The 25,825-nt window shown below is 40.9% G+C and overlaps 1 protein-coding gene across 1 annotated transcript; it reads right to left on the bottom strand.

Moving 5' to 3' along the window:
- Positions 1–676: 676 nt before the first annotated feature.
- Ube2g1 (ubiquitin-conjugating enzyme E2G 1) lies at positions 677–25,825 on the bottom strand. The gene is made up of 6 exons (XM_080285348.1): positions 25,713–25,825; positions 18,853–18,955; positions 16,441–16,538; positions 10,345–10,523; positions 5,960–6,061; positions 677–2,790 (listed from the first exon to the last, which is right to left on the bottom strand). The coding sequence occupies exons 1-5, from the start codon at positions 25,756–25,758 to the stop codon at positions 5,987–5,989; spliced, it is 501 nt and encodes a 166-aa protein (XP_080141474.1). The 5' UTR covers positions 25,759–25,825; the 3' UTR covers positions 677–2,790; positions 5,960–5,986.

Genomic DNA, 25,825 nt, shown 5'->3' with positions numbered 1-25,825 from the left:
TGTGGAGTGGCCGAGGGGAGGTTGCATTAAAACAACAAGACAAAATTCAAGCAAAGCTGTAAGAATAATACTGCAAATAGATTAACTACCTCACCTACAAGAAAAAAAGAATGTCTTCCTTGCGTTAGGGTATTTCATAAGTACTTTTATGGCAAAAAAGTTAGATGAAGGTATATCCTTTGTGCCTATTCATGCCTTCCCCTGTGCTACACAGGCATCTGGTACTCTCATTCTCATGACTTGACCACACTGCCATTTTGCAGGATTTCTGCCTACCAAAATTCCTTTACTCTCAAACCGCTTCTCTTTGGAATTCGTTTCCTCAGAATAGTTTCCCTCCAGACTTCAGTCCACCGAAGCTCAAGTCCAACTCCTCTTGATTTTTTATGAATGGAGGACACCTGTATTTCAGTGTGTTTTTTTTTCTTTCCTGTTTTGTCCTAAAGAAAAAAAAAATGCTCTGTACAATTCATACTGGGGAATGAAAAAAAGCTCAGTACAATTTAGTGGTAGAGAGAGAGTGAGTGAGTTACAAGAACTGTGAAATGGATCTGTTTTAAGTTTCACTTGGTAGGAGGAACACAGATACTGGTATATTCATATTCAAAGTGCTGAGAAGAATTTACAAAATACTTCTCCCTTGAGGGTATAATCAATTATATTAATACTATTCACACTGAAGCTTGGTGTTTATTGTATGTAAGGACAGCTACAAACTGTTACTTAAAACATATTGCAGTAATATGGAAAAAAGTATAAAACAAATGTTCACAGTAGCAGTTCATATGTCCAGTATAATATCACACTTCGTTTTTCATACTGGGGCTTCCATTTATTGCTGGGTCATGGGAATGACAGTATTCCACCCGAGGTTCCTTAAGGTTCAACAGCGACAAACTCGTACGTTCACTCTTAATGGCGTGGGTGTTGTCACTGTCGTATCCTCAACCCAACATTTGCACAGTAAGATAAAACTCAACATCTGAGGTATTAAATCTTTCATGGGGGTTCTACAGAATAACATGTAGTCAACTAACAAGAGAAATCAAGCCAGGTGGGATGAGCTGTAAAGTGTATTTGAAAACTGTTGATTTACTGACCTGAAGATACACAACAGGAGGAAACCCTTGTTTACATTTTTCAATACCAATGCTGGCTACACCATCAGCTTTGTGAATTTAATTACTGGGAAAAAAATAAAAATCACTATACTGCATAACTTTTGTCCACTGAGAAGATTGCCACATACCACAAATTTAATTATAAAATACTACAGTACTGGTAACGTGTTGAAGGGTGTTCCATCTGAAGGTAATACTGATGAGTTTCAGACCCATCTTTATCAACTGTGTAAATACAGAATGAAAAGCATTCCCCAATGGGTAGCTTGCCTATCTGCTTTAACAAGGCCTAAACATAAATATGGGTGAAATTATGGTAACAGCTGGTAGATACTTTGAGCACTCTTTCCTCCACAAGATTTAATTGTAAACTGGATAGTTTGCAGTCCTGACTACATCTGTCCCCTCCATGATAAGTGAGCAAACACTACATTTCCCATATTCACTTAAAAATTTATTTGTTAAAATCTGCTTGGTTCACCATAACTTTAAGGCTTGAGACAGCATCATAAAACCTTAAACTAAATTTATTATCTAAAAAATAGTACCTACCTATAAAAATTTGATAATGCTATCAAGATGAGATCCACTTTACTCTTAAAAACAGGATCAATCCATAGCATAGTTTGTGGCTGAATGATGATGGTGGATGGGGGACAACTTTCTGCAAACATTAAAGTTCTGCTGTTGCCAATTAGCAAAACTATTCCAGTTGACCAAGCCCTGAACCCAAGCATTAATCTCTCGGGATTTTAACAGCGGTAATCATATAACTGTGTTGTTTAATGGCCTTCCATCTTTTACCTGCCAACTGCTTTGCTCAGAGCCAACATAGAATAGTTTTTTTTTGTGTGTGTGTGTGAAGATACCATCAAAAGATAGCTAAAATAAGCTGCAACCAAAGTTAAACTTGGGGTGCTCAACAAATAATTTCTTTTGTAGTGGTAGGGCTTGACTGAGTAGTTTAATATCTATAAGAGCACTGTGGATTTGAGTAAAGGAAAGGCAGTCTCTCCTTCCTGTATGTAACCTCCACAAACTTATCACATTCTAGACTTCAACTCACCTAAGTTAATCATAGCAAGGAAAACAGTACCGGGTAGTCCAGAAACTCTCCACAAGGTCAAAGCTATTAAAAACATAAAGTAGTAACTAAACCAAAACCATTTTATTTATAGAATGAGAATTTAAAACTGAACCATAATTGTAAAATGAAGTAGTCAAACATACAATTTAAGTCTTGCTTAATCATAACTTGGCAAAGTTAATGTCTTAGATATGGCTATGATCTTTTCAACTGCTTATCGCTCCCTGGGGTAGGTTGAAGAGGTTTCACCTTAAAAATGATCACTCAATATTCACAATGTGACCCTGATCAGATATAATGCCACAAGGATGCTTAACACTCATCTCAGTCTAGCATCTGGTCCCAGATCCTCGCACCACCAAAAACACATGTAAAGACTATTATGTTGGATGCAATTTCACTTGATCACTATGCCAATTTCACCAAGTCATTTCAGTGACCACACACATTTTGCCTGCACATAGCTGCGATATCTGAGCATCAGTTCCTTACACATGTGTTACAGATTGGCAGTTGTTGCTGTCCAGACATAAGACCTGTGGCCTACTGGGAATCACCAACACACTTTCACAATCGTAAAACCTGAAAATGTATAATCAGACATTTAATACAAGGCTGAAAACAGCAAAATGTTATTATCATACTTCATGATGACACATAACTGGGCCTGTTCCATTTTCCAAATCCCATATCATAGACTTATGCATCTGTCTGCACTTAAAAGTGATGGGTAGTAAAGGCTAACACATTGTGACCCAATGTGTAAATTCCTAAAACACAGATTTACTTCAGCATGAATTTTTATTAATATATAGTAAGTATTGCTATAAATATTCATGAAAAAAAAAAATTAAGTATTTTCCCCAAGTCATCCATATCATGGACGTCCTGTTTAACTGGCATGCTAAGACCTAGAGGCAAACAAATAAAACCCACTGATACACTCTTCTTTGCAACCCTCTCCTTTAGAAAATGAAACTACCTGCTTTTTTTCCCCATGTATCCCTTGTTAGTTTGCACATAGAGTGCATTATGGTGATTTGCCTCCTCAATATTAGTCTACTAATGCCATCTACTACTGGTGCCTTATATAATTTCTGCTTACCAACCGCTGCACTTACTCCATCTGCTGATTTATTCCTGTACTGTACTATACATCTACGACTTTAACCTTCTCTATGTCTCAACTACAGTCGTCACATAAAACACGGGTTTCTAAGCAATGGTTTTTTAATCCAAGGCATGGTCCCACTCAGAACCGAAAGCAGCATAAACCATGGTTATATGCTTAAAGTGCGATCCTTCAGTGCCAAAGCGACACATTTCTGGTGAGATTTCCACGGCGTACATCGGTTCCTCAAACTGCAGCCATCAGCCATTCACAGGCAATCATGACAAGCCAATTACAGTATAACCCTTCCCTGGCAGCAACTGCACACTACATTCCCTCCATTCAGTCCATTGTTTACTCCTGCGCCACCACACCTGCCTCATGCTGAGAGGCCCTAGCTCTTCTCTAGCCTCAGAAGCCCCATCCCCACCCTTTCCACTTAGGCTAGGCATTGTCATCAGTCGGAATCATGTAAGCCTCTTTAATACTGTTTATTTAATGTTTAATATTCTTTATTCCCAGTAATACATGCCCTGAATAATTATTTGATGGTGTGTTAGTGTTCACTGGTGACTACTTGGGTGTAGGTAGGGTGGTATGTGGCAACTTGGCAGAGATGCCAGAACCATAAGTAATTTCTCCCGTAAGTTATTTATAAACCGTGGAATTTCTAAAGCGTGGCAGTGGTCCAGAATGATAAAGCTGCAGTATATGCGACTCGACTGTAGTAACTGACATCGTGCTCTTTGGCCTCTATGCAGCAGTTATTCAAAATCCTAAGCCTCCTTTTTAGTTACTTTATAAAGTCAACCACAAAAAATACTAGACTTGAGGAAAGGTATGAAAAAATCTCTATATCAAAACAGTAACTTCAAGAACTGTGGAGTGGTGGTCAAAAAATATACAAAAGGCATCCCAGAAAACATGTGAGAAAATTCAGGTTATTTGGGGGGTAATGTGAGTAACAAATACTGTATTAACATGAGGTCCAGTTCTAACCTGTTATAAAGCTACAACAACTAAAAAAATGATCAGATTCCAACATGCTTGTATGTGTCGGCCTTGGCCACCTAACGGCAGCTCTCCATGCTACCTGATCTCTGGCAGCCTCTCTGTCCAGTCCCTTATCCCTGAGGTCACACTCTATTACCTCATCCCAGGTCTTTTTTGGGGTGCCTCACACAACACTACCCCCAACATTCACACCTCATTTTCTGCACCCAATTATCATCCTCCATCCTCTCCACATGCTCAAACCATCTCAATCTACCTCTCCTCATCACAACACCAATACAGTCCAGTCCAATCCTTCCTCTTAACTCTTCAATTGTAATCCTAGCTCCCCCAGACCTCACATTATGCACTGTTGTTTTTCAGCCGTCGTGCCATTAACTGCTTTTGTGACTCATACTGTTACAATCATCTACAGGTATGTGTTTCTCATTTGTTGACTTATACCTTTGTTTATTACTGGTTGTTGCAGAAAGCTTTATATTGACTGTTACTACTCTCAGATGTTTATAATGTTTTAAATGTTAACTAAACAATTATACAACCAAGCTTTGACACACAGATGATAGTCATATGACGTCGCAACTCATAGGTAAACAGTTTCATTTTCTCTATCTACTTCACAACCTTTTCTTTTTCTTTCTCTTTCCACATCCTCTTTTCATTTCTTCCCTGTCTATGCTGCAAGTGGGTAAGGGCTGCCCCCAGCAGCTTATAGTGCTCTCACTCTTCCTCCTCCACCTGCTGCATTTAGTTTAGTTTTCGTTTTTAAAGGCTCCAAACATGCTTGCATGTGTCAGCCTTGGTCACCTAATGGCGGCTCTCCACGCTGCACGATCCATTGCAGCCTACCTGTTCACCCTGAGGTCACACTTAACGATCTCGTCCCATGTCTTTCTCGGTCTACCCCTCATAACCCCACCCCCAATATTAACACTTCTCACCTTCCTCACCCAATTATCATCCCCCATCCTCTCCACATGTCCAAACCACCTCAATCTACCTCTCCTCATGACAACACCAATACACTCCAGTCCCATCCTGCCTCTCAGTTTAATAATAATAAATAACAACAATGATGAAAATAATAATACTGTAATAACATGTCCATCCATCCATCATCTACTCCTGTGCTGCCCCATGAGGAACGTAGGAGGGCTAGGCAAGTTGGTCCTGACATTTAAGATGAGAGTGACCAGCCTCACTCATCCCTGAGTGGCATTACGTGAGCAATAAACCTCAACCACCCCTTGGATAGGAACCTGCACAGGCTCAATCCGACTGGAGCACCTTAATTACCCACTAAACCACCAGGTGCCATAATTTGGTTATATGGTTACCACCCAGCATAGTAAATGGTTTCCTGGTGTACAACCATTTGGCCCATCACTCAATGTAGTCACCCATGGGCTGAAGGAAGAGGAATGAATGAAGGAAAGAAAGACAGAGGAGGAAGTGTGAAGTCACCCATAGGCAGAAGGAAGAGGAAAGAATGAAGGAAATAAAGGCAGAAGAGGAAGGAAGAGAAAAATGGGCAGTCACCTGAGAGCAGCACTAAATTGAGTGAGTGGATGGTGAGCACCTCCACCTACCACTTAATAATTTTATAATAAAAGCAAGTATACACACCAGGGATATGCTAATAGTCTAGAGCTCCTATTCCTCTTGACTTCTCCGAACACAACGGGCTACTTTCTTCTTAAAATTATTGTAGTCTTCGCGCCAATCTTTCTGCAAATGAATCTTCAGTCAGATTACATTATTCTACAGCTATTGATAACAATGGGAAAATACATCACAAAGTATTAATTAAAATGGAATATAGAAATGCATGAATGCACACAAATGTACGTATGTATGTACGCACGTGTGTGTGTGTGTGTGTGTGTGTGTGTGTGTGTGTGTGTGTGTGTGTGTGTGTGTGAGAGAGAGAGAGAGAGAGAGAGAGAGAGAATCAGTCTAGACATTAAAAAACAGTTATTTTTCCCTCAGTGGCCTTACGTTGCAATAAGCTCAAACCACAGTAAAACTACAGTACATACTGTACATGGTCTGTCCAAAAAGTATCTGACCTCAGGTTCTAAAAAAGTAAATAGCTAACCTGTTCAACTAGGACACTCCTCTGACTTTACACATGTTGCTCAGCATTCTTTCAACTGCCTGAAACGTTTTTCAAAATCGATCTTCGGTATCTCCTGCAGGTGCTTCGTCACATTTGTCATGATCTCTTCTATCTCAAACAGGATCCCTCCAATGGAGTTCTGAGCTTCGGGAAATAACCAAAAGTCGCAGAGCCATGACTGGCGAGTAGGCAGCCTGCCAGACCTGCAGGATGTTGTGCTTGGCCAAAAACTCCTGAATCAGTTAGGAAGAATGGGTAGGGGCATTGTCATGGTGCAGCTTCCAACTTGCTGCTTTCCAGAGGTCTGGTCTCTTCCACCAAACTGCGTCATGAAGACGACAGATTACGTCGAGGTGGTAATGTTTGTTGACAGTCTGACCTGGTGCGAATTCGTGATGCACATCACCACAGTAGTTGAAAAAAAAACTGTCAGCATGCATTTCACCTTGCTGTGGACCCGTTGTGCTTTTTCTAGTTGAGGCGACCCGGCATGCTTCCACTGGGACACCTGTGCTTTGGTTTCTGGGTCATACCCATACACCCATGTCTCATCTCCAGTGACGACAGTCTTCAGAAAGTCTGGATTACGATTTGCCCACTCCAACATGTCTTGAGCAACATTCATCTGCAGAGCTTGTTGTTAACGTGAATGAAGCTTTGGAGCGAATTTAGCGGCAACTCTTTGTATGCCCAAACCATCTGTTAAAATTTAATGTGCTGATCCACTGCTGATTCCAATTTCATTAGCAATTTCTCTGACAGTCAACCGATGTTTTCCCATGACCAAATTGCTGACCTTCACATTTTCAGCACTCCTGCTTGATGATCGCCTCCCACAACATTCGGCCATTTTTTAAGCAACTGTACCACTCCTTTACTTGTGTTAGCCCCATGGCTTCATTCCCCCAAACTTGCTGGATCTTCCTGATAGTTTCAACATGCATATCACTTAGTTTTTGCAAAATCTGAAGCAGTAGCATTGTTCGACTTTTTTGGTCACATCATGATAAGCTCAAGAACATGACGAGCATAAGGTGCATGACCATGAACACAGGCTGACTGACAGCCACTGAGTCACTCATAGTGGTTGGCAGTAATCATCCATATGCATGAAGGTCCTGCACAGCGCTACACAAAACCCCGCCCCCATCCCCCAACTGATTGGCGAGTAAAAAAAGTAAGGTCGGATACTTTCTGAACAGGCCTTGTAAATGGCCACATTCACTTGGAATGTCAACCTACTAGACCACCTGGAATCTCTTTCTTGGTTATATTGGTTACCACTTAATGTGGTAAATGTTTCTTGGGTAACAGGAAATAAATTGGCTTGTCACTCAGTGTAAAGTTACACAAAGACAGGAACATTAATCATGTGGATGGCAGCCTCTCCCAAGTAATTTCTGCATTTCTTTCACTGGTGGTCCAAAGGCCATGCAGTCTTCGGGCACCAATTAGTAATACAGACATGAGTTTTGCTTAGGTTTGAATCTGCATGATGTGACTGCATTATTTCTGACACTGTGATGGTACCTGAAGCAATACCATGAAGGGGGTGACATGGGAATATTAATATTTACCGGTATCCCTTTCCTTCACCTACATGCATATTTTTAAAGATGTTTTGCCCCAGGTTCATCTGACCACAGATTCAGTGGATCGCAGGCTAAAGCTGCCCTTCTGCAATCAACCATCCTCCTTTTGGAGTATAAGGAGGAAGCTGAAGACATTTAAATAACCAGTCAGAAGAGCAATGCAGATGTAATGGTGCCTCCATGTGAAGGAGTCCATTTCTAGCATTACAAAAGCCAATCCACATTTATCCCCCATCAAGGCATAGGAGGCCAAGGCTAAGCTACTGTCACCTTGTAAATTTAGGGATAGATGGTCAGCATACACATCTTGATAGCATTACATAATTAGAACCCTTTGCCATCTCATGGTGATGGATCCTATACAAAGCCATCACTCTATCTGGGGTGTTCAAACTACTACACCATCAGGTGCTACCTACATATCTACAGTCAGACGCATAAATCCTGTAAGGGGTGGCCACAAATAAATTACCTTCATGTCGCCTTGTTCCCTGCCATTTCACTGTCCTCCCACCAGCTATGTCCCCCTCTCTCATATATTTCTTTACTCCATCCCTCTATTTCACCCTCGGCCTCCCCCCCCACCTCACTCACATACCCTTTCCTCATTAGTCTCTCACTCTCCATCCTCTCCACATGGCTAAACCACCTCAATGTATTTTTCCTAATGCTTTCTATCAAAAACACATCTACACCAAAATGCTCCCTTCACTTCCTCATTTGTCAGTCTGTCTCTCCATGTAACTCCACATCCTCCTCTCAATTAACTCATTTCCACTGCTCTCACTCTTGACAATAATATAATTACAAATCAGTTGTTGAATCAATTATAACTTTTCCAATAACCACATGGTTAAATACACTCACATGTAAAGATAAAAATAAGCTCAACAAAATAGTAAAACAAGCAAAACGACTAAAAACAGATGTGACACCACTGGATGAGTTTTACAAACTAAATGTCACAAAACAAGCTAGAAAAATTATGATGGATGAGACTCACCCGCTCTACAATAACTATGTATACTTGAGATCAGGCAGAAAACTAAATGTACCTATACAGCGAACCTCAGGGTATAGATCATTTGTACCTATAAGTATAAAAATTATTAATCATACACTTAGCAATCAGCAATTACTCATAATTATCTAGTATTTATATTGGTCTCAAATGTGTGAAAGTGTGTAAATGTCTTTTATCATAGTTTTAATAGACAAGAGCTCAATCCAAACCAAGTTTCCTTTATACAATGTACAAAAGACTAAATAAAGTATATTATTATTATTATTACTGATCCTAGGCTTCTTGTTTGTATTTTTTAGTTGTTTTCCGGGAAGGGGCACTAACCCTCCACCAACCCACTTGTTTACATGTAGGGAACATGTGTTGAACATGTGTTGGTTGCGTATAAGGTTATCAGCTGGTGTATTAAATGATTTCTGGGTTTGCAGGAAATCATTTGGCTTGTCATCCAATGTAGAGTCACTCTGAAAAAGAGGACCACTACATCAAGTGAGTGGAAGATGGGCACCCCCACTGACCCTTTTTTTCTCCAACTAATTCCGTTGTTATTTCCCTAACTCTGTCAGTATGTATCCTATCATATGCTTTTCCTATTAAACTAAGAAGAGAAATGCCCCTATGATTGCCACACACTTTTTTTCCTTCTTCCTTTGTACAGAAGAGTAATTATACATGACAACTAGAATTATGGTATCTTTGTAATGTCTTTTTATATTAGAGACAGTAAACCAGCAGTATCACTCTATGTGAAGATGTCAGTATGCTTATAATGGCAACTCTGTTAACTCTTCCAAATACTTCAGCCTATATTGTATTGCATCCTACTGGCCAATGCTTCAGGGTGACATTACATGATCAACAAACTTCCAATTGGCACTTAGATGCTCATGTTCAAGAGGCATATAATCACTACTCATCAGCTAATTTTAAACTGTTTTAACCCTAGGATCTTAATTATATTAAGAAATGTCCCATGGAGGAATCATATAGCACCATGCCAAGCACAAGAATTTCAACATTACAGTCCCTACTGTCTTGACATCCTGTGATGCTATAGGGGACAAAACTGTTTTCAGTGAATCACAGAAAACTTGCACGGGAAATAACACCATTCTATCTGGTTCAATGGATGGATCTTTCTATCTTTCATTACATGGGAAATGGAGAAACCTAAGTTTACTATGGACTGGATGGTGAAATTCATGTTTGTCATGGTTCTTACCTAACTTCTCCAAGGAACCCTTCATGTTTACTACACATATGGTTAATATCTCACCGCTGCATCAACATTTGCAGGACTTTCATCATTAGGGTCTGCTAGCATACTGATGACTGAGATAAGGATGGTCTCCACCGTGTGCACAGGAAGCCAGCGTTCCGAGGCTTTTTCATAACCCCATTTGTCATCACCCGGTTCATGGAGAATTGAAATACACACATCACCATTCTTTTCAACTGAAACAATAAGAAAGAACCCAGTGTCATGTACTGGCATTAAAAAATATAATTTCATGGATAACAATCATCACTACCACCATTTTAACCCCTACAATCCACTGAAGAATTTCATTCTGTTCTTCCAACCTAATAATTTCATGCACATTACAATACTTGTCAAACTAAAGAACTTAGTTGCGGCCATCATTATCTCCTTCCCTGCAAGACAGTTCTCATTAGGAGAATAAAATTATCTAGTGGTACCAAGAAATATATCACTAAACTGAAGTGATCAACCTATTTCCTACTCATTAATTTATAAATGGGATTCAGAACGATGAGAAGGAATTCCAAAACTAGAATTACCACCAATGCTTAGTGATGATAAATCCACTCATACCCTATCAATCTATCTATCTATTGCCAGATGCTTTAATCCTATAAGGGGCTGCAACAAACAAATCGCCTCCATGTTGCCCTGTCCCCCGCCATTTCATTGCTCTGCTCCCAGCTCACACCACCCTCTCTCACATACCTCTCCACGCCATCCCTCCATCTCATCCTTGGCCTCCCCCTCCCTCTCCCCTCCTCCACCTCACTCACTCACACTCTCCTTGTCAGCCTCTCACTCTCCATCCTCCCTACATGAACCAAACCACCTCAGTGTGTTTCTCCTAACGCTTCCCATCACATCCACATCCTTACAACAATGCTCCTTCACTTCCTCATTTGTCAGTCTGTCCCTTCATGTGGAGTATCAAATAACTCATTCCCACTGCTCTAACTCTTGACTTCTGTCTCTCCAACATGATCCAAGCTTCACTTCCATACATTAGAGATGGTATCACAATACTGTCATGTAGTAGCTTTATCACTTCCATGCTCACTTTCCCCTTTCTTATCAGTGCTCTCAAGGAACCAGCAACCTTTCTTCCCTGATGCATCCTTTCAAGCACATCACCCTCTAAACTTCCATCCTTACTTGTCACGCTACCCAAGTACTTAAACGCACTCACATTTTCCATTTCCTCTTCATCCAACCTCGCTGTACATTCACCAACTCCACTTCTCTTGAAGACCACAACTTTACTCTTCCCTACATTCACCTTTAGATCCCGTTTCTTACACACTCTCCCAAACTCATTCACCAAGCCTTGCAGCTCCCCTTCATCTTCACTTAACAATACAGTATTACCTGCAAACAACAGTACAGGGAGTTTCCAAACACTACCCTCTCTCACAAGGGCTGCTCCAACATCCACTGCCCTACCTTGTATCTCTTTTATGACCCCATCCATGTACAGACTGAACAACCATGGAGACATGACACATCCTTGTTTCAATCCAACCTTCAAACAGAAAAATTCACTCAGTTCACTATCCACACGCACTGCAGCCTTAGCACCCTCATACATACTCTTCACGGCCTTCAACAACTTCCCATCTCCATATATTCTTAATAATTTCCACAATCCTTGTCTATTCACCCTGTCATATGCTTTCCCCACAATCCTTGTCTATTCACCCTGTCATATGCTTTCCCCAAATCCCTGAGGGCCGCATACAACTTCTTTCTCTTCTCTAGAAACTTTTCCACTTGAGATCTAAGAATGAATATCTAATCTACACAACCTCTTCCCTTCCTAAAACCACCCTGTTCTTCTCCAACTAATTCCTCTGTTATTTTCCTAACTCTGTCAATAAGTATCCTACCATATACGTTTCCTATTACACTAGGAAGACATGCCCCTAAGATTACCACACACTCCTTTTTCCCTTTTTCCTTTGTACAAGGGAATAATTATACCTGACTTCCTATCCTCCGGGACTCTACCTTCCTCCCAGGCCAATCTGCACATATTCCACATCCATTCTACTACTATCTCTCCCCATGCTTCAGCATTTCACCACACACTCCATCAATTCCTGAGGCTTTCCCCATTTGAACTTTCTTCATTGCTTGCTTCCACAACTTCCATCCTACTGATTTCTTCCTGTCTTCTCACATCCCTCCTTCTCCCAGCCACTTATACTTGCATTACTTTCATCCTCTATGTTCAACAATTCCTTCAAGTGTTCTCTCCATCTGCTCACTTTTTCTCCCTTCTCCACTAGTAATCTACCATTTTTATCTTTCACTCCCTGACTAACTTCTTTGGCACCCTATCTAACTCTCTCTACCTCTTTCCAGAACATTATCTTACATTCCCTCCACTTTACACTCAAGTTCTTTCCAAATTCCTCATCCACTCTCTTCTTACTCTCTCTTACTAATCTTTCCACCTCTCTCTTCCTCTCTACATTTAACTCTCTCTTCCTTCTCTTAACTTCTTCCATGCCCCTATTTCTCATCCACTCACTATATGTTTTCTTCTTCTGTGCCACAGCCTCTCTTACCTCTTCATTCCACCATGCTGTTCCCTGCATCCCCTTTCATCTTCTCTTCACCCCACACACCACCTCACATGCTGCATAGATTTTTTCTGCAAATGTCTTGCACACACCTTCCATGTCCCCCATCTGCTCATATCCATATTTACTCAATCACTCCTTTACTTCCCTCTTATATTCTGCTTTTTTTCCCTCCTCTTGTAACTTTTCCACCCTCCTTGTATGAACTACTTCCTCCTGTCCTTCCCTTCTTCTATTTCTCCATTTCATTTGGACTTTGATCTGACCAACACCAAGTGGTGGTCAGAAAGTCCACTCCCCCAACTCCATTACATGCCTTATCATCCTTTCATCCACACATACACATAATCAATCCTTACCTTCCATTCATTCACTTCACCACCCATCCTTCTCATCACTCGCCACATATACCTATGGATAATTTTGTGCCTGAAGAGGGCACTGGCTATCACCAACCCCCTCCTGGCACAAATGTCCACTAAAGCACTGCCATTCTCATCCACCTCTGCAGGCACACCCCACTCACCAACTACTCCATCCACTTTCACATTCCCTACTTTCCATTCATATCTCCAATCAAAAACACTCTCATTCCTTTCAAGCCTTTTCATGCACGCTTCCACATTTGTCCAGAACTCTTATCTCACTCTACTTGCACGATCTTGCATTGGCGCATACATGCACACAGTCGCCCACATTTGTAGTCCAACTTTCAATCTTATCCACACAATCCTTGAGCCAACTGATCCATGCCCTCTTATATTTTCCTTCCATCTGTTACTCACAACAATACACACTCCATTTTTTGCCCTCTCATTCTCAGCTACTCCTGTGCATATACCCCATCCATACTCCCATTCTCTTACACTCTCACCTCTCCATTTAGTTTCAGTTAATCCACATACAGTAGAAGTCCGATTTTTCGGCATCTATGGGAGCAGGCTAGTGCCGAAATATCAAAATTGCCGAATTATCGAAAACCCTACCCACTCAGTACCTTATATGTTTCGGTGAACACTATCATCATTACTCATATCATTACAAATGTGTTTGGAGAGAGTACTGTATACTGTTTGATACTGTACAATACTGTAATGAATACAGTACTATACATGAATATGAAAAATAAAGAAATTAGTGAACATACTGTATATAAATGTAATGGTACAGTAGGCCTACAAGTTCACATGCACTTACCTAAACTTATAGTAGGTTCCTTATTTACATATGTACAATAGAAGGGGTTGATTGGAGTCTGCTTCTGCTGGAAGAAGTCCACATCTTATGTGTACACTTCTTGCTAACACCAGTTAACTTTCCACACGTGGAGGCCATTTTCAAAGCACGCAGATGTTTATACTGTTCACAACACACGGCTGGTCCACTCAGGTGTTACAAAGCTCCTGTCTGATGTTACGGTGCTTACAGCACACTCAAATAGTAATTTCAGAGGTATTTCGGTACGAAGTTCACAAAGCACACAGAAGAATCAAGAGAAGTCGGCAGCAGCACGGCAACAACTCGGAAGAATGGCGAAACAGATTCTCTTTCCCATGCTAGACTCACTACATGTTTGTCCTCTCTTTATGCTATAGGAGAAAGAGCTAGCCTCTGAGCTTCATGGCAGTGGTAGACTCGTTCCATCACTTTCACTATCTCACTCACTAAGGCGGGTAAAGGTGGGTAGCTAGCTGGCGAGCCTCATGGAGAATTTCAAGACTGACGAAAAAAATCGGAGAATCTGCCGAACGATCGGAGATTTTCGTAAATGGGACTATTTCTCAAAACTGCCGAAATGTCAGATTTGCCGGGGAATTGGATGCCGAAATATTGGACTTTTACTGTACATCTACTTTCACACCCTGAAGCACCTGGACAATCTCTCTTTCTTTCACCTCATCATTTGCACCCCTTACATTCCATGTAGCTATCCATACATACACTATTATTATTTATTTACTTACTCATTTTTATTTATTTATTCATACACCATTTTTATTTATATACTACAGTATATATTATTTTTAGTTAACTATGTTGAAATTTTGATGTAAATATTAATACTGTATGAGTGTAAATTGAATCAGTTCCTAACTTCTATAATTTCTCATCTCTGAGTCATCACAGAAAAAGTTGTTGTAACTTGAGGGTTTACTGTACAGTGATATGAGGTGCTACCAAAAAGTTCCAGTAATTTGAACAGAGGGAGCCAATTGTTTGCAGTTTTGCCTTTTGCCGCTAGAAGGCATCAGCAGCACCCCGTGTGTGTGTGTCAGTGTGGCCCCGGCCGTGTCTGTGAGCTGATGTGTTGTTAAGCTACGCTTACTATTGTAACACAGTGTGTACGTGGTTTGGCGGTTTTACAATAGTGGACCTCACGGAACAGAGAACCTGCATAAAGTTCTGTTTCAAGACCAACAAGACAGCTGCAGAAACTCACCGGTAGCTTTAGCAAGCCTTTGGTTACAATGTCATGTCCCAGAGCAGAACATTTTTCTGGTACAAGCGCTTCAAGGAAGGATGAACGTCCGTCGAAGACAATGACTATTCTGGACGACCATTAAGGCAACAACATCAGGCTATCCTTGCAGATTGAAGACGAACTATCCATGATGTCTGTGATATCATTGGACTATTGTACGGGAGCGTGCAACGCATTTTGTCGGATGTGTTGGGCATGAGACGTATCACTGCAAAATTTGTGCCCAGACTGCTGAGTGATGAGAAGGCACATCGCATTGCAGTTTGCAGGGAGCTCAAGAATCAGGTCAGAGATGATGTCACCTTCATCTCCAAGGTGATGAATCATGGGTTTATGGTTATGACCCGGAGAAAAAGCGGCAGTCATCGCAATGGAAGTCTCCCAATTCACCGAGGCCGAAAAAAGCGCATCAAGTTTCGCAGCAACGTCAAGTCGGTTGATCTTTTTCTTCGATATCCAAGGGATTGTTCACAAGGAATTCATCCCACCCGGACAATCAGCCGAAAGTTTTATTCTGAAGTTTTGCGGCATCTGAGGGAGAACATCCAACTCAAACGTCCAGAACAGTGAAAGAACAAGGACTGGGTCCTGAATCATGACAATGCCCCCGCCCACATATCAATTGTTGTCCGGCAGTTCCAGGCTTCCACTAACACGGCAGTTGTTCCCCACCCACCCTGTTCGCCTGACTTTGCCCCCTGCGACTTTTTCCTGTTTCCCAAGCTGAAATTACGACTGAAAGGACGTTGATTTGACTCAATTGAGGAGATCCAGACAGAATCACAGGAGGTGCTCAAGATCATCACACCTGAAACCTTCCAGGGATGCATGGATCCGTGGAAAAAACGCTGGAACCATTGTATACATGCCCAAAGGGACTACTTCAAAGGCGACAGTGAGAACTAGGAGGTAAGGTAACTTATTTCCCTATAATATTCAAATTACTGGAACTTTTGGGTAGCACCTCATATATATATTAGCTATCCAGAATACCACGATGAATTTAAGAGGTAAAAACATGAAATGCTACAGAGTACTCACTATTTGGATGCCAAATATCTGTAATGAATTTCATTTTGGGCGGCCGAAGAGGGTATTCACGAGGAAATATTAGATGTGCTTTAAAAAAACCTCCTTCACTGTAAAAGAAAATACAGTAATAACAGTACAGTAATCAATATACACTAGGCTTATGGATTAAGTATGTCCAATGTCACATTTTATGTACAGCAGCATTATCAGATAACTAACTAATGTACAATATACTGAGTTAAACTATCTCTTGCCAGATGCCATAATCCCATCAGGGGATGGCCATTTGTCTCTGAGCTGGTTGTCTCGCAGGAAGGGGCACTAACCCTCCAGCAACCCACTTGTTGCAAGTAGGGAACATGTACGGGGTGGTTGTGTTAATAAGTTATTATATAATGTACCTGCTTAAATATGGGGTGTCCCATGAAATGTGTGCCTAATTTTAGCTTATCCTTGGGAGTAATTCTGAGCAAATTTTATACCACCATAGGTTCAGTTTTTGACCCTTACAAAGCTACAACTACTCCCTCTTATTTCACCTGTCAGATTCTCAGTAATAATAGCTCCATAATGGCTGATAACTGGACCCATGATGATACTGGATTTATTACTCAAAATCACTCCAAGAATAACCTCTTGAAGTCTGGCACATTTCACAGGACACTGTGAACACTACCATATCTGTTCCACTTAAAGAACTTGGAGGCGATTTGTTTGTGGCCACCCCAAACGGGATTGAGGCGTCTGGCAATAGATAGATAGATAGATGGTCCTTGTTCTATGTCATGAATGTGAGACCCTGCACATCTGAAGGATCACTTGTGCCACTAGAAAGTCTGGCAGAACACACCCTCAAACTTTTGCTACCTCCAAACAATCATAACCTTTCTGTTTACTGATCATTTATATTTTTAAAAATAAATGTGAAAGTGTGTACAGTAATACTCCACTAAACGATCCCTCTCTATGAAATACCCCGCCTTAGTGAGGGGAGGGGGGGAAGAACACCCTTCCCTGTCTATCGATGGCCAGTCTCTGGTTATCCTATGGGTTTTTATCCAATGATATTTTAGATTTAATTTTTGTGTTTAGGTTGATTTATAAACTGTTCGTCATAGGTGGGGTGAACATAGCCATTTTGGGGTACAGTGTACTATGTTTGAATTTTTTCCGGATTTATTTTTGATGATTTTCAGATTTTATTTTTGGGTTAAGGTGTTATAAATTGCTTTCAGGCTTAGTTTAGCTCATCTAAAAGCTATTTGGGGATTTGGGTGAGCTAGAAACTTGTTTTTGGACTCATTTGGGTAGGTTTTGGACTTGGGAGGGGGGGGGGGGATCCTAAGGCTCCCAAAAGTATCCCTAGACTTTCTATGTTATAACGTCCCCAGTAAACAACACCCTAGTTCAATGGTGAGTTTTCCCAGACACATCTCATAGTTATAATGGGGACTGCTTGTACAGTACATTAGAGAGGAAAAAAAAAAAAAAAAAAAAAAAGTTTTGGGCTGGGATGGCACAAGTTACCCTTGTAATGTGTGGGGGTTCGTGTAATCCAAGTCACACCCTTTTCCAAACATCTAGTAAGGTAAATTTGGGGAACTGGCAAATCAGCTTGATAAACATCAAATGAAAATTTTAAGAGGCAATATGTCTGAAGATTAAGAAAAAATGAAGTACAAAAAGGCTGATATAAGGGTTGTGGAGTTGGTGGTAATCCGATGACTCCAGAAATGTTACAGGTACAGTACAGTACGACTCCAACCCCGACTAAGTACATACAGTAATAATAAGGCACATGGACATGATGCAGGTAAATGAATAATACAGAATTCATGGATTTTGATATATACAATTCTTAAATCTGTATTCTGAATTCTCTACTTAGGCCTATACTGCCTGCATAACAACAAATAAACTGTTATACATGGTTGTAAAATAAAATGAATAAAGTATTGAAAAGATAAGATTGATACCATTTCAGAACCAGAAAGCACAGAGTTAGAGTTGTGGGAATTTTACCGACTCCAGCCAAAAACAGATGACTCCACAACCCTGGTTGACATACACTAAACAATGGCTTGCTAAATGACTCATTACAGTACCGTACCTACATTAAAACATCTGTATAATTACTTTATCACCACCTTTTCCCCAACTTCCTGGTGCTGGAGAGGGACTCCTTCATGTGGCAGCACCAATATAACTAAACTGTTCCACTGCCCGGTTACATTAACATCCCTCATCTCCCCCCCCCCAACCCCGAACGGAGGATGATGGACCGCAGGTGAGAGGCAACTTCAGCCTACAGTTCACTGGGTTCACATTCGGGTGAACTTGGGGCTACAATAAACACTCTCCAACTTCCTGAAATTAAGTGTACTGTACAGAGCAAGAGCAGAGCAATGAACAGTTTCTTACTAGAGTGTGTCCGGTGGGCCTATAATGAGAACCTCCCACTTGAATATATCGTTGTCATCAATAAGTCCTGCTGAGAAGCCTTCCACCGGATTCTTATTTAATTCTGTGGAGAGAAAAAAGTACAGTGTTGGTACAGTTACTCTCTCCAGCTCCATATAATATACTGCACAGGAATGAAAAGAAAGCTGTACTCTGCTTTTGTTGATCTGGAAAAGACCTTTGACATGAGTTCCAAGGGAGGTGGTGAAGTGGGCAATAAGAAACCTTGGGATCAAGGAGTGGCTGGTCTGTTTTGGGTACATATATGGGCACGCACACCCAGGTGAGAATGAAAGGAGATTTGAATGATGAGTTTTCCGTGAATGATGGCATGCATCAGGGGTCAGTCTTGAACCTCTTATTGTTTGTCACAGTGCTTGAGTTCTCTCACGTTACTTCAGAAATGGACTCCAGGGCAAAGTTCCATGCTGATGACTTGGTGCTGACTGCAGAAAATGAAAGGAAGACAGAGGAAAGACTTAGGAAATGAAGAGATGGAAAAGGACATAAGAGTTTGAGAGTAAATGCAGATAAAACAAAAATGATATCTAGGACTGGTGGTGGTACTGTCAAAGCAGAGGAAGCATGGCCATGTGCAGTTTGCCACAAAGGCGAGGGAAGTAACTCCAGCTTGTGCAACGTTTGTGATACGTGGGTGCATAAGAGATATGGTAGACTGCGAGATAATGCTGATTTCATGCGTGAGGTGTGTTGGTGAGAGCAGGTGGATATTGCCAGGCGTGAAAGGATTGGACTTGCTGGTGTGTCTTTTGAGAGTGTGGAAGAGTTTTGTTATTTGCGAGACATGTTATGTGCTAGAGGTGGGACAGGAGTGGAATGCTGTACGGTAGTGATACCTGGGCAGTAAAGGAAGAGGGTATTCACAGGCTCAAACATACAGAAATGTGCAGTGCGTCCTTGAGTGCAAGGCCTGGGGTGGGGTGGGGTGGGGGGGGGCTAGGTTTACAATGGAAGAGTTGAGAGGTAGGATAGGTCTGGAGTGTATTGGTGTTGTGATCAGGAGAGGTAGATTGAGATGGTTTGGGCATATGGAGAGGATGGGGGGTGATAACTGGGTGCAGAAAGTCTATCTGTCTATCAATTGCCAGACGCCATAATCCCGTAAGGGGTGGCCATTTGAGTTATTTGTTTTAGGGGGAGGGGCACTAACCCTCCACCAACCCACTTGTTGACACATAGGGAGAACATATGGTTACCACCCAGCGCTGTAAATGGTTTCTTGGCTTACAGGAAACCATTTGGCTTGTCACTCAATGTAAAGCCACCTGTAAAGGAAAGAAAAGCAATAAGAAGTGACAGGAAAGATGGGAGAAACAGGAAGAGAGGAGGGCAGGCACAAAAAAAGAATGATAAAGGCTAAGGAAGAAGTAGGCAGCATTACATCACCACCTACCACAAAAGTGATGTGTCAATGCTGGGGATAGGGTAGCGGGAGGCAGACTGAAAAAGACCTGGGACGAGGTCATTGAGTGTGACCTCAGGGTTAAGGGACTATTTAGGGAAGCTGCCTGAGATCAAGCAGCATGGAGAGCCGCCGTTACGTGACCGAGGATGACACATACAAACATGCTGAAGCCTTCAAAAACAAAAATGTTCCTTCTGCTGTATCAACTGTTCCTCAAATGTAATGGCAGACACTTACCCCAACATACATCCTGGTCGCTTTATAGTATGTTTTCCTAACCTTACATTTTAACATAACATTAACCAAACCAAACTTAACCTAACTTAGCCAAGATCTGAGTAAGTTTTAGTAAATCCACCATTACAAACATCGGTGAGACATAAGGAACATATCAGTAAGGGGGAAATGTGTAGTAAATATACGTTTTACTTTAAGCAGTAGAAACACCTTACCGGATCAGCCCTTCTTCTTCCTGACAGTCTTTTATATTTTGCCGGTAAACTTTGGGGTGGTAAATGAACATTTCACATTAATTTTTTTCCCCTATGATTTTTAGCCATGTTCTTCCTGCTGTATCAACCATTTCTCAAGTGTAATGGCAGATGTTTACTCCAACATACGTCCCAGTTGGCTTTTAGTAACCCTAAAACTTACATTTTAACCATACACACAGCAATTTAACCCGTTCAGAGCCAAGTCTGTACCTGGTACGGATAACCTAACATTGCCAGGTCCGTATGTGGTACAGACTCTGTTTTGGGGACATTTACACAAAATTTATGCAGTCCGCCCTAACTGCTTGATTGAAAACAAGAGCAGACACCTTCCTCCACCCTGGCTATGAGCAGGAGGGGGATATTTGGTGGAGGTGGGGGGGTAGGGATCCGGCCTGTTTGACGTGTCAGTCTCCGAGTATATTTGGGCTGTGCTTTCCTCAGTGCTTCAAAAACTACAACACAATGAAGGAGTACTGAAAAAGTGTGTATGTGATAGTGTAAATAATGTGTATAATGAACATACAGGTAAATGTAAATAAACAGAAGTAGGTCATGATATCATGTAATGTAAGGTTTATAGTGTAAGTCATGAGTGATTTACCGTAAATAATGTGACTGTACAAAAATAGTGTATATCCTGTAGTGCCTTATCAACTGTTTATGGTGCCTTAAAGCAATATAATATACGAAATAAGTGAATGTGAAAATACGTCAAACTGGCACGAAACCCCAACTTCACATCATAATAGTTCTGACTATGGCCACTTTACGTCAACCAAGTTGGGCCTGCAAACACCATTTAGTCCATGTATTCACACAGTCCACATCAAAATGGAATGTCTATCGACATCAGTCACTGACGGTTCCTGAAAGTAGTCATCCAACACAATCAGGCCGTGCCAGGACCGATGAAGTCTAGGGGAATGACGTGCCAAAGTTCGCTGGAAGTCGCATGACAAAGAACACCTGTTTTCAGCCTGAGAATAGTCCTAGTGAACACTTTATCTCTACGCTTATTTTTTATACATTCCAGGTCCATTCAGGGAAAAAATAAAAATAAAAAAAATAAAATAAAATAAAAAAGTAAAAAATTGCTGGCATAGAGGCTCACTCAACCTCCCAGACCATTGGAACAGGGGGGTATGCGGCCGGTGAAGGGTCTGGCATGGAATGGGTTAACCTAACCGAACTTAGTTATTTAACCTAATCTAGTTTAACCAAGAATCAAGTAAATTTTTGTTAAGTTCGTCAGCAGAAACGCTGGTGAGGCATAAGGAACATGATGATACCAGCAAGGGAAAAAAAAAAAAAACAATGTAAAATAACTGTTTTCCACCATTAAAATAGAAAAAAATACAGAAAACAAACTGGAGTAATACGAATTGAAATGGTAAGGTCTTCTGCTGCTTAAACTAAAATGTACATTTAACAAAAGGGTCAACTTAAATGTCAAGACCAACTTGCCTACCCTCGGGTTCCTACACTCCCCATGGGGCGACACAGGATTGGATGATGGATGGATGGTCAAGAGAATTTTGTATACATATGTTAGCCCATGCCTGGCAACTCCCACAAGAGTAACTAAACTACTACAATAAGACAAAGACAGTAAAGAAGGCTCTCCCTACGCCACTACACCCTCCATCCAAAACTGGCAGGAAAAACTGAGATGGATGACCACGCAGTATAGAAAAACTGTCGTGGACATTTTATAGGAAAGTGTGAAAGGTAGAAGGGCTTTCATAGTGTAACCTGAAAAGGAAAAAGAACAAATTAGTACTGGTTATTAGATGTTTTTTATATCCAGCCTTTACTTGTCATATGCATATCTAGCCTATGCTTGAAACTCTCAATGGATGAGGCAGCAACTATAGTATTTCACTAAGTTCACTAAGCAGCTTATTCCATTTGTCTAGTACTCTACTGCCAAACTGTTTTCTACCTATTTCTTTACTAAAGTGGAATTTATTGAGTTTAAAACCACAGCTTCTAGTTCTATCCGGTAAGTTCACTTTAAGTAACAGTACCTTGCTAATACTGCCCTTCTTTATTCCCTTCATCCACTTAAACACCCCATACATGTCTCCCCTTACTCTACATCATTCTAGTAAGTGCAAGTTTAGTCTTTTTAGTCTGTCTTCACATGAAAGATTCCAACATCATGTAAGGTACCATTTTTGTTATGTACAGTAGTGGTGACTATCATCCACTAATTTGATGTGTTGTCCACTTCTTCTTTCACCTTTATCATTCTTATTCTGTGTATGCCCTCCTGTCTATTTCTCCCAACTTTCCCATCACTCTTTATTACTCTTCTTTCCATTTCAGGTGGCTTTACATTCAGTGATAAGCCTAACGATTTCCTGTATGCCAGGAAACCATTTACATCACTGTGTGATAACCATATACAGTATATATGCAACCCATATGAGTTCTCTACGTGTCAATATGTGGGTTGCCAGAGGGTTAGTGCCCCTTCCCGTGATAAAAAAATAAGGTTCCTGATTTACATAAACAATATGGTAGATGGAATGAACAGCTATGCAAGGCTGTTTGCTGACAATGCAAAGATCATGAGGAGAGTAGAAGACTGTAAAATGCTGCAGGAGGACCTGGATAGGATCCATGACTGAATGACTGCAGGTGGAAGTGGAAATGAAATTCAATGCAAAAAATGTAAAATATTGGAAATGAGTAAAAGTACCAAGAGACCATCACTGAATTATATGATGGGTAATGAACCAATCACAAAAGTGAGAGAAGAGAAGGACTTGGGAGTGCTGGTCCAGGATAATTTGTCACCTTAAAAACGTGGAGGATTAGTGCCCCTCCCTGTAAAACAATTAACTCTAAGCCCTTGACCACCCCGTTTGGGATACATGGCGTCTGGCAATGAATGAATGAAAAACACAATCTCTCGACTAACATAAGAGTAGTGTTTCATTACATGGATGCAGAGATGATAAAAAAATCGATAGTGGCCATGATCCACCCAAAGTTGGAATAGGCAGCAGTAATGTGGTCCCCACATACAAAGAGAGCCCCACATAAAAAGAAAGATATAAACAAGATCGAAAGACTACAAAGAACTGCAACCAAGATGGTCCCTAGCCTGGCAGATGTCGTACAGGGAAAGGATGAAAAAACTAGACCTGCCTTCCTTAGAAGAAGAAGAAGAAGGAGAGAGAGAGAGAGAGAGAGAGAGAGAGAGAGAGAGAGAGAGAGAGAGAGAGACTGGCAGATGTCATACAGGGAAAGGATGAAAAAACTAGACCTGCCTTCCTTAGAAGAAAAGAGAGAGAGAGAGAGAGAGAGAGAGAGAGAGAGAGACTGGCAGATGTCGTACAGGGAAAGGATGAAAAAACTAGACCTGCCTTCCTCAGAAGAAAGGAGAGAGAGAGAGAGACTGGCAGATGTCATACAGGGAAAGGATGAAAAAACTAGACCTGCCTTCCTTAGAAAGAGAGAGAGAGAGAGAGAGAGAGAGAGAGAGAGACTGGCAGATGTCGTATAGGGAAAGGATGAAAAAACTAGACCTGCCTTCCTTAGAAGGAGAGAGAGAGAGAGAGAGAGGGGTGACATGATTGCAATGTTCAGAGCCAGGATGAGAGTAGAAAAAACTGACAGATCTGTTTGCATGGGATGGGAGACTAACAAGAGGACATGGAATGAAACTGAAAAACCAAAGCAGCTTAAAGGACATCAAGAAACGGTGTTTTCCATATACAGTGGATGCACAGATCTGTGGAATAGCCTGGACAAAGAGACTGTCCAGTCTAAAATCTTAAACAGGTTCAAAGCAAAATTTGACTTATCAAGAAACAGAGACGGGACCCCACGAGTGTAACTCATTTTCTCTAAATACATCACAACTTGGTAAATACACACACACACAAACACAAAAAGGATGGAGAGGGAATCCACAGTATCAAAACTGTTTGGTTCATGCAACGGTTACAATAACTGTAAATCTTAGCAAATTAGTACCGTACATGTGGAAGTATTAGAGCCAAATATGAAGTACTGTTGAATATTTCCCCAGGAAAAATTCTACAGTTCATTTGGTATTATTTGGTTGAGATTTTCACTCTTTTGCAGTTTAATTCCTCACATCCCAATAGAAGAACATGACGACACTATGACTCTACAGTCTGTCCATACCACACCTACTTGCTTAACATCATATTCTCATGTTAATCTCTGTCACAGTTCAGAAACCAATATGGACAGATGGCTAATTTACTCCAACCTGAAAAGTACTACTGTCATTCCTGATGTGATTAACCCCAGGTAATCAATTACAATAAAGATAAAAACTAGTTCCACTTAAAACACTATACCTAAAGTTTCCATATATAGGCAAGTATAACATTTGATAACAGAAGCAAAAAAAATTTAAATGACATTAACTCTTGGCTTTGTTCTCCAAAGTTGGGCAATGAGATGTTTCTTGTGTAGAAATAAGGTTACAAAAGAGGCCTGATATCCTTCCCACACTGTCCAGGTAACATTAAAACTAACACTTTCCGTCTCATGAGCATGACTTAGCCTGGAATCCATAAAGAATATTGTTACATATATATAAATGCCAAACTGGCCCCTCTCCCTTGACCCTGAGTTTCCTGCCTAGTTTGCACAAAGGCTATGGGACTATGACCACCGAAGGACATTTATAATATTATATAACTAAATTTTCCAGCCCTAAGCTATTCATTAAGGATTCTTATCAATGTAAATGCGTTATATACAAGCTATAAACCAACACATGCTTTGTGTTTCGTATTCCTCACACACGCAAACCATCGTCTGCGTGAAGGACATAACTTATATTGTAATTTTATGGCATATTCCTGCCCAATTGGGTAAACTTTATCTGAGTACTCTTATGTAGAATTTACCTGCCAATTGTTTCCGAAGTAGCAACGCACTCTGTGGTTCGCACATTGTTAAAGCAAGTGTAAAATAGGAGAAGGAGTGAAGGGGCTGTGTATATTATCACTGTGGCTGGCAG

The sequence above is a fragment of the Coenobita brevimanus genome, chromosome 105 (assembly GCF_032717465.1).
Source record: "Coenobita brevimanus isolate Jiangsu-jjx chromosome 105, ASM3271746v2, whole genome shotgun sequence".
NCBI lineage: Eukaryota > Metazoa > Arthropoda > Malacostraca > Decapoda > Coenobitidae > Coenobita > Coenobita brevimanus.
This window is presented reverse-complemented; position numbering and strand designations above follow the sequence as displayed.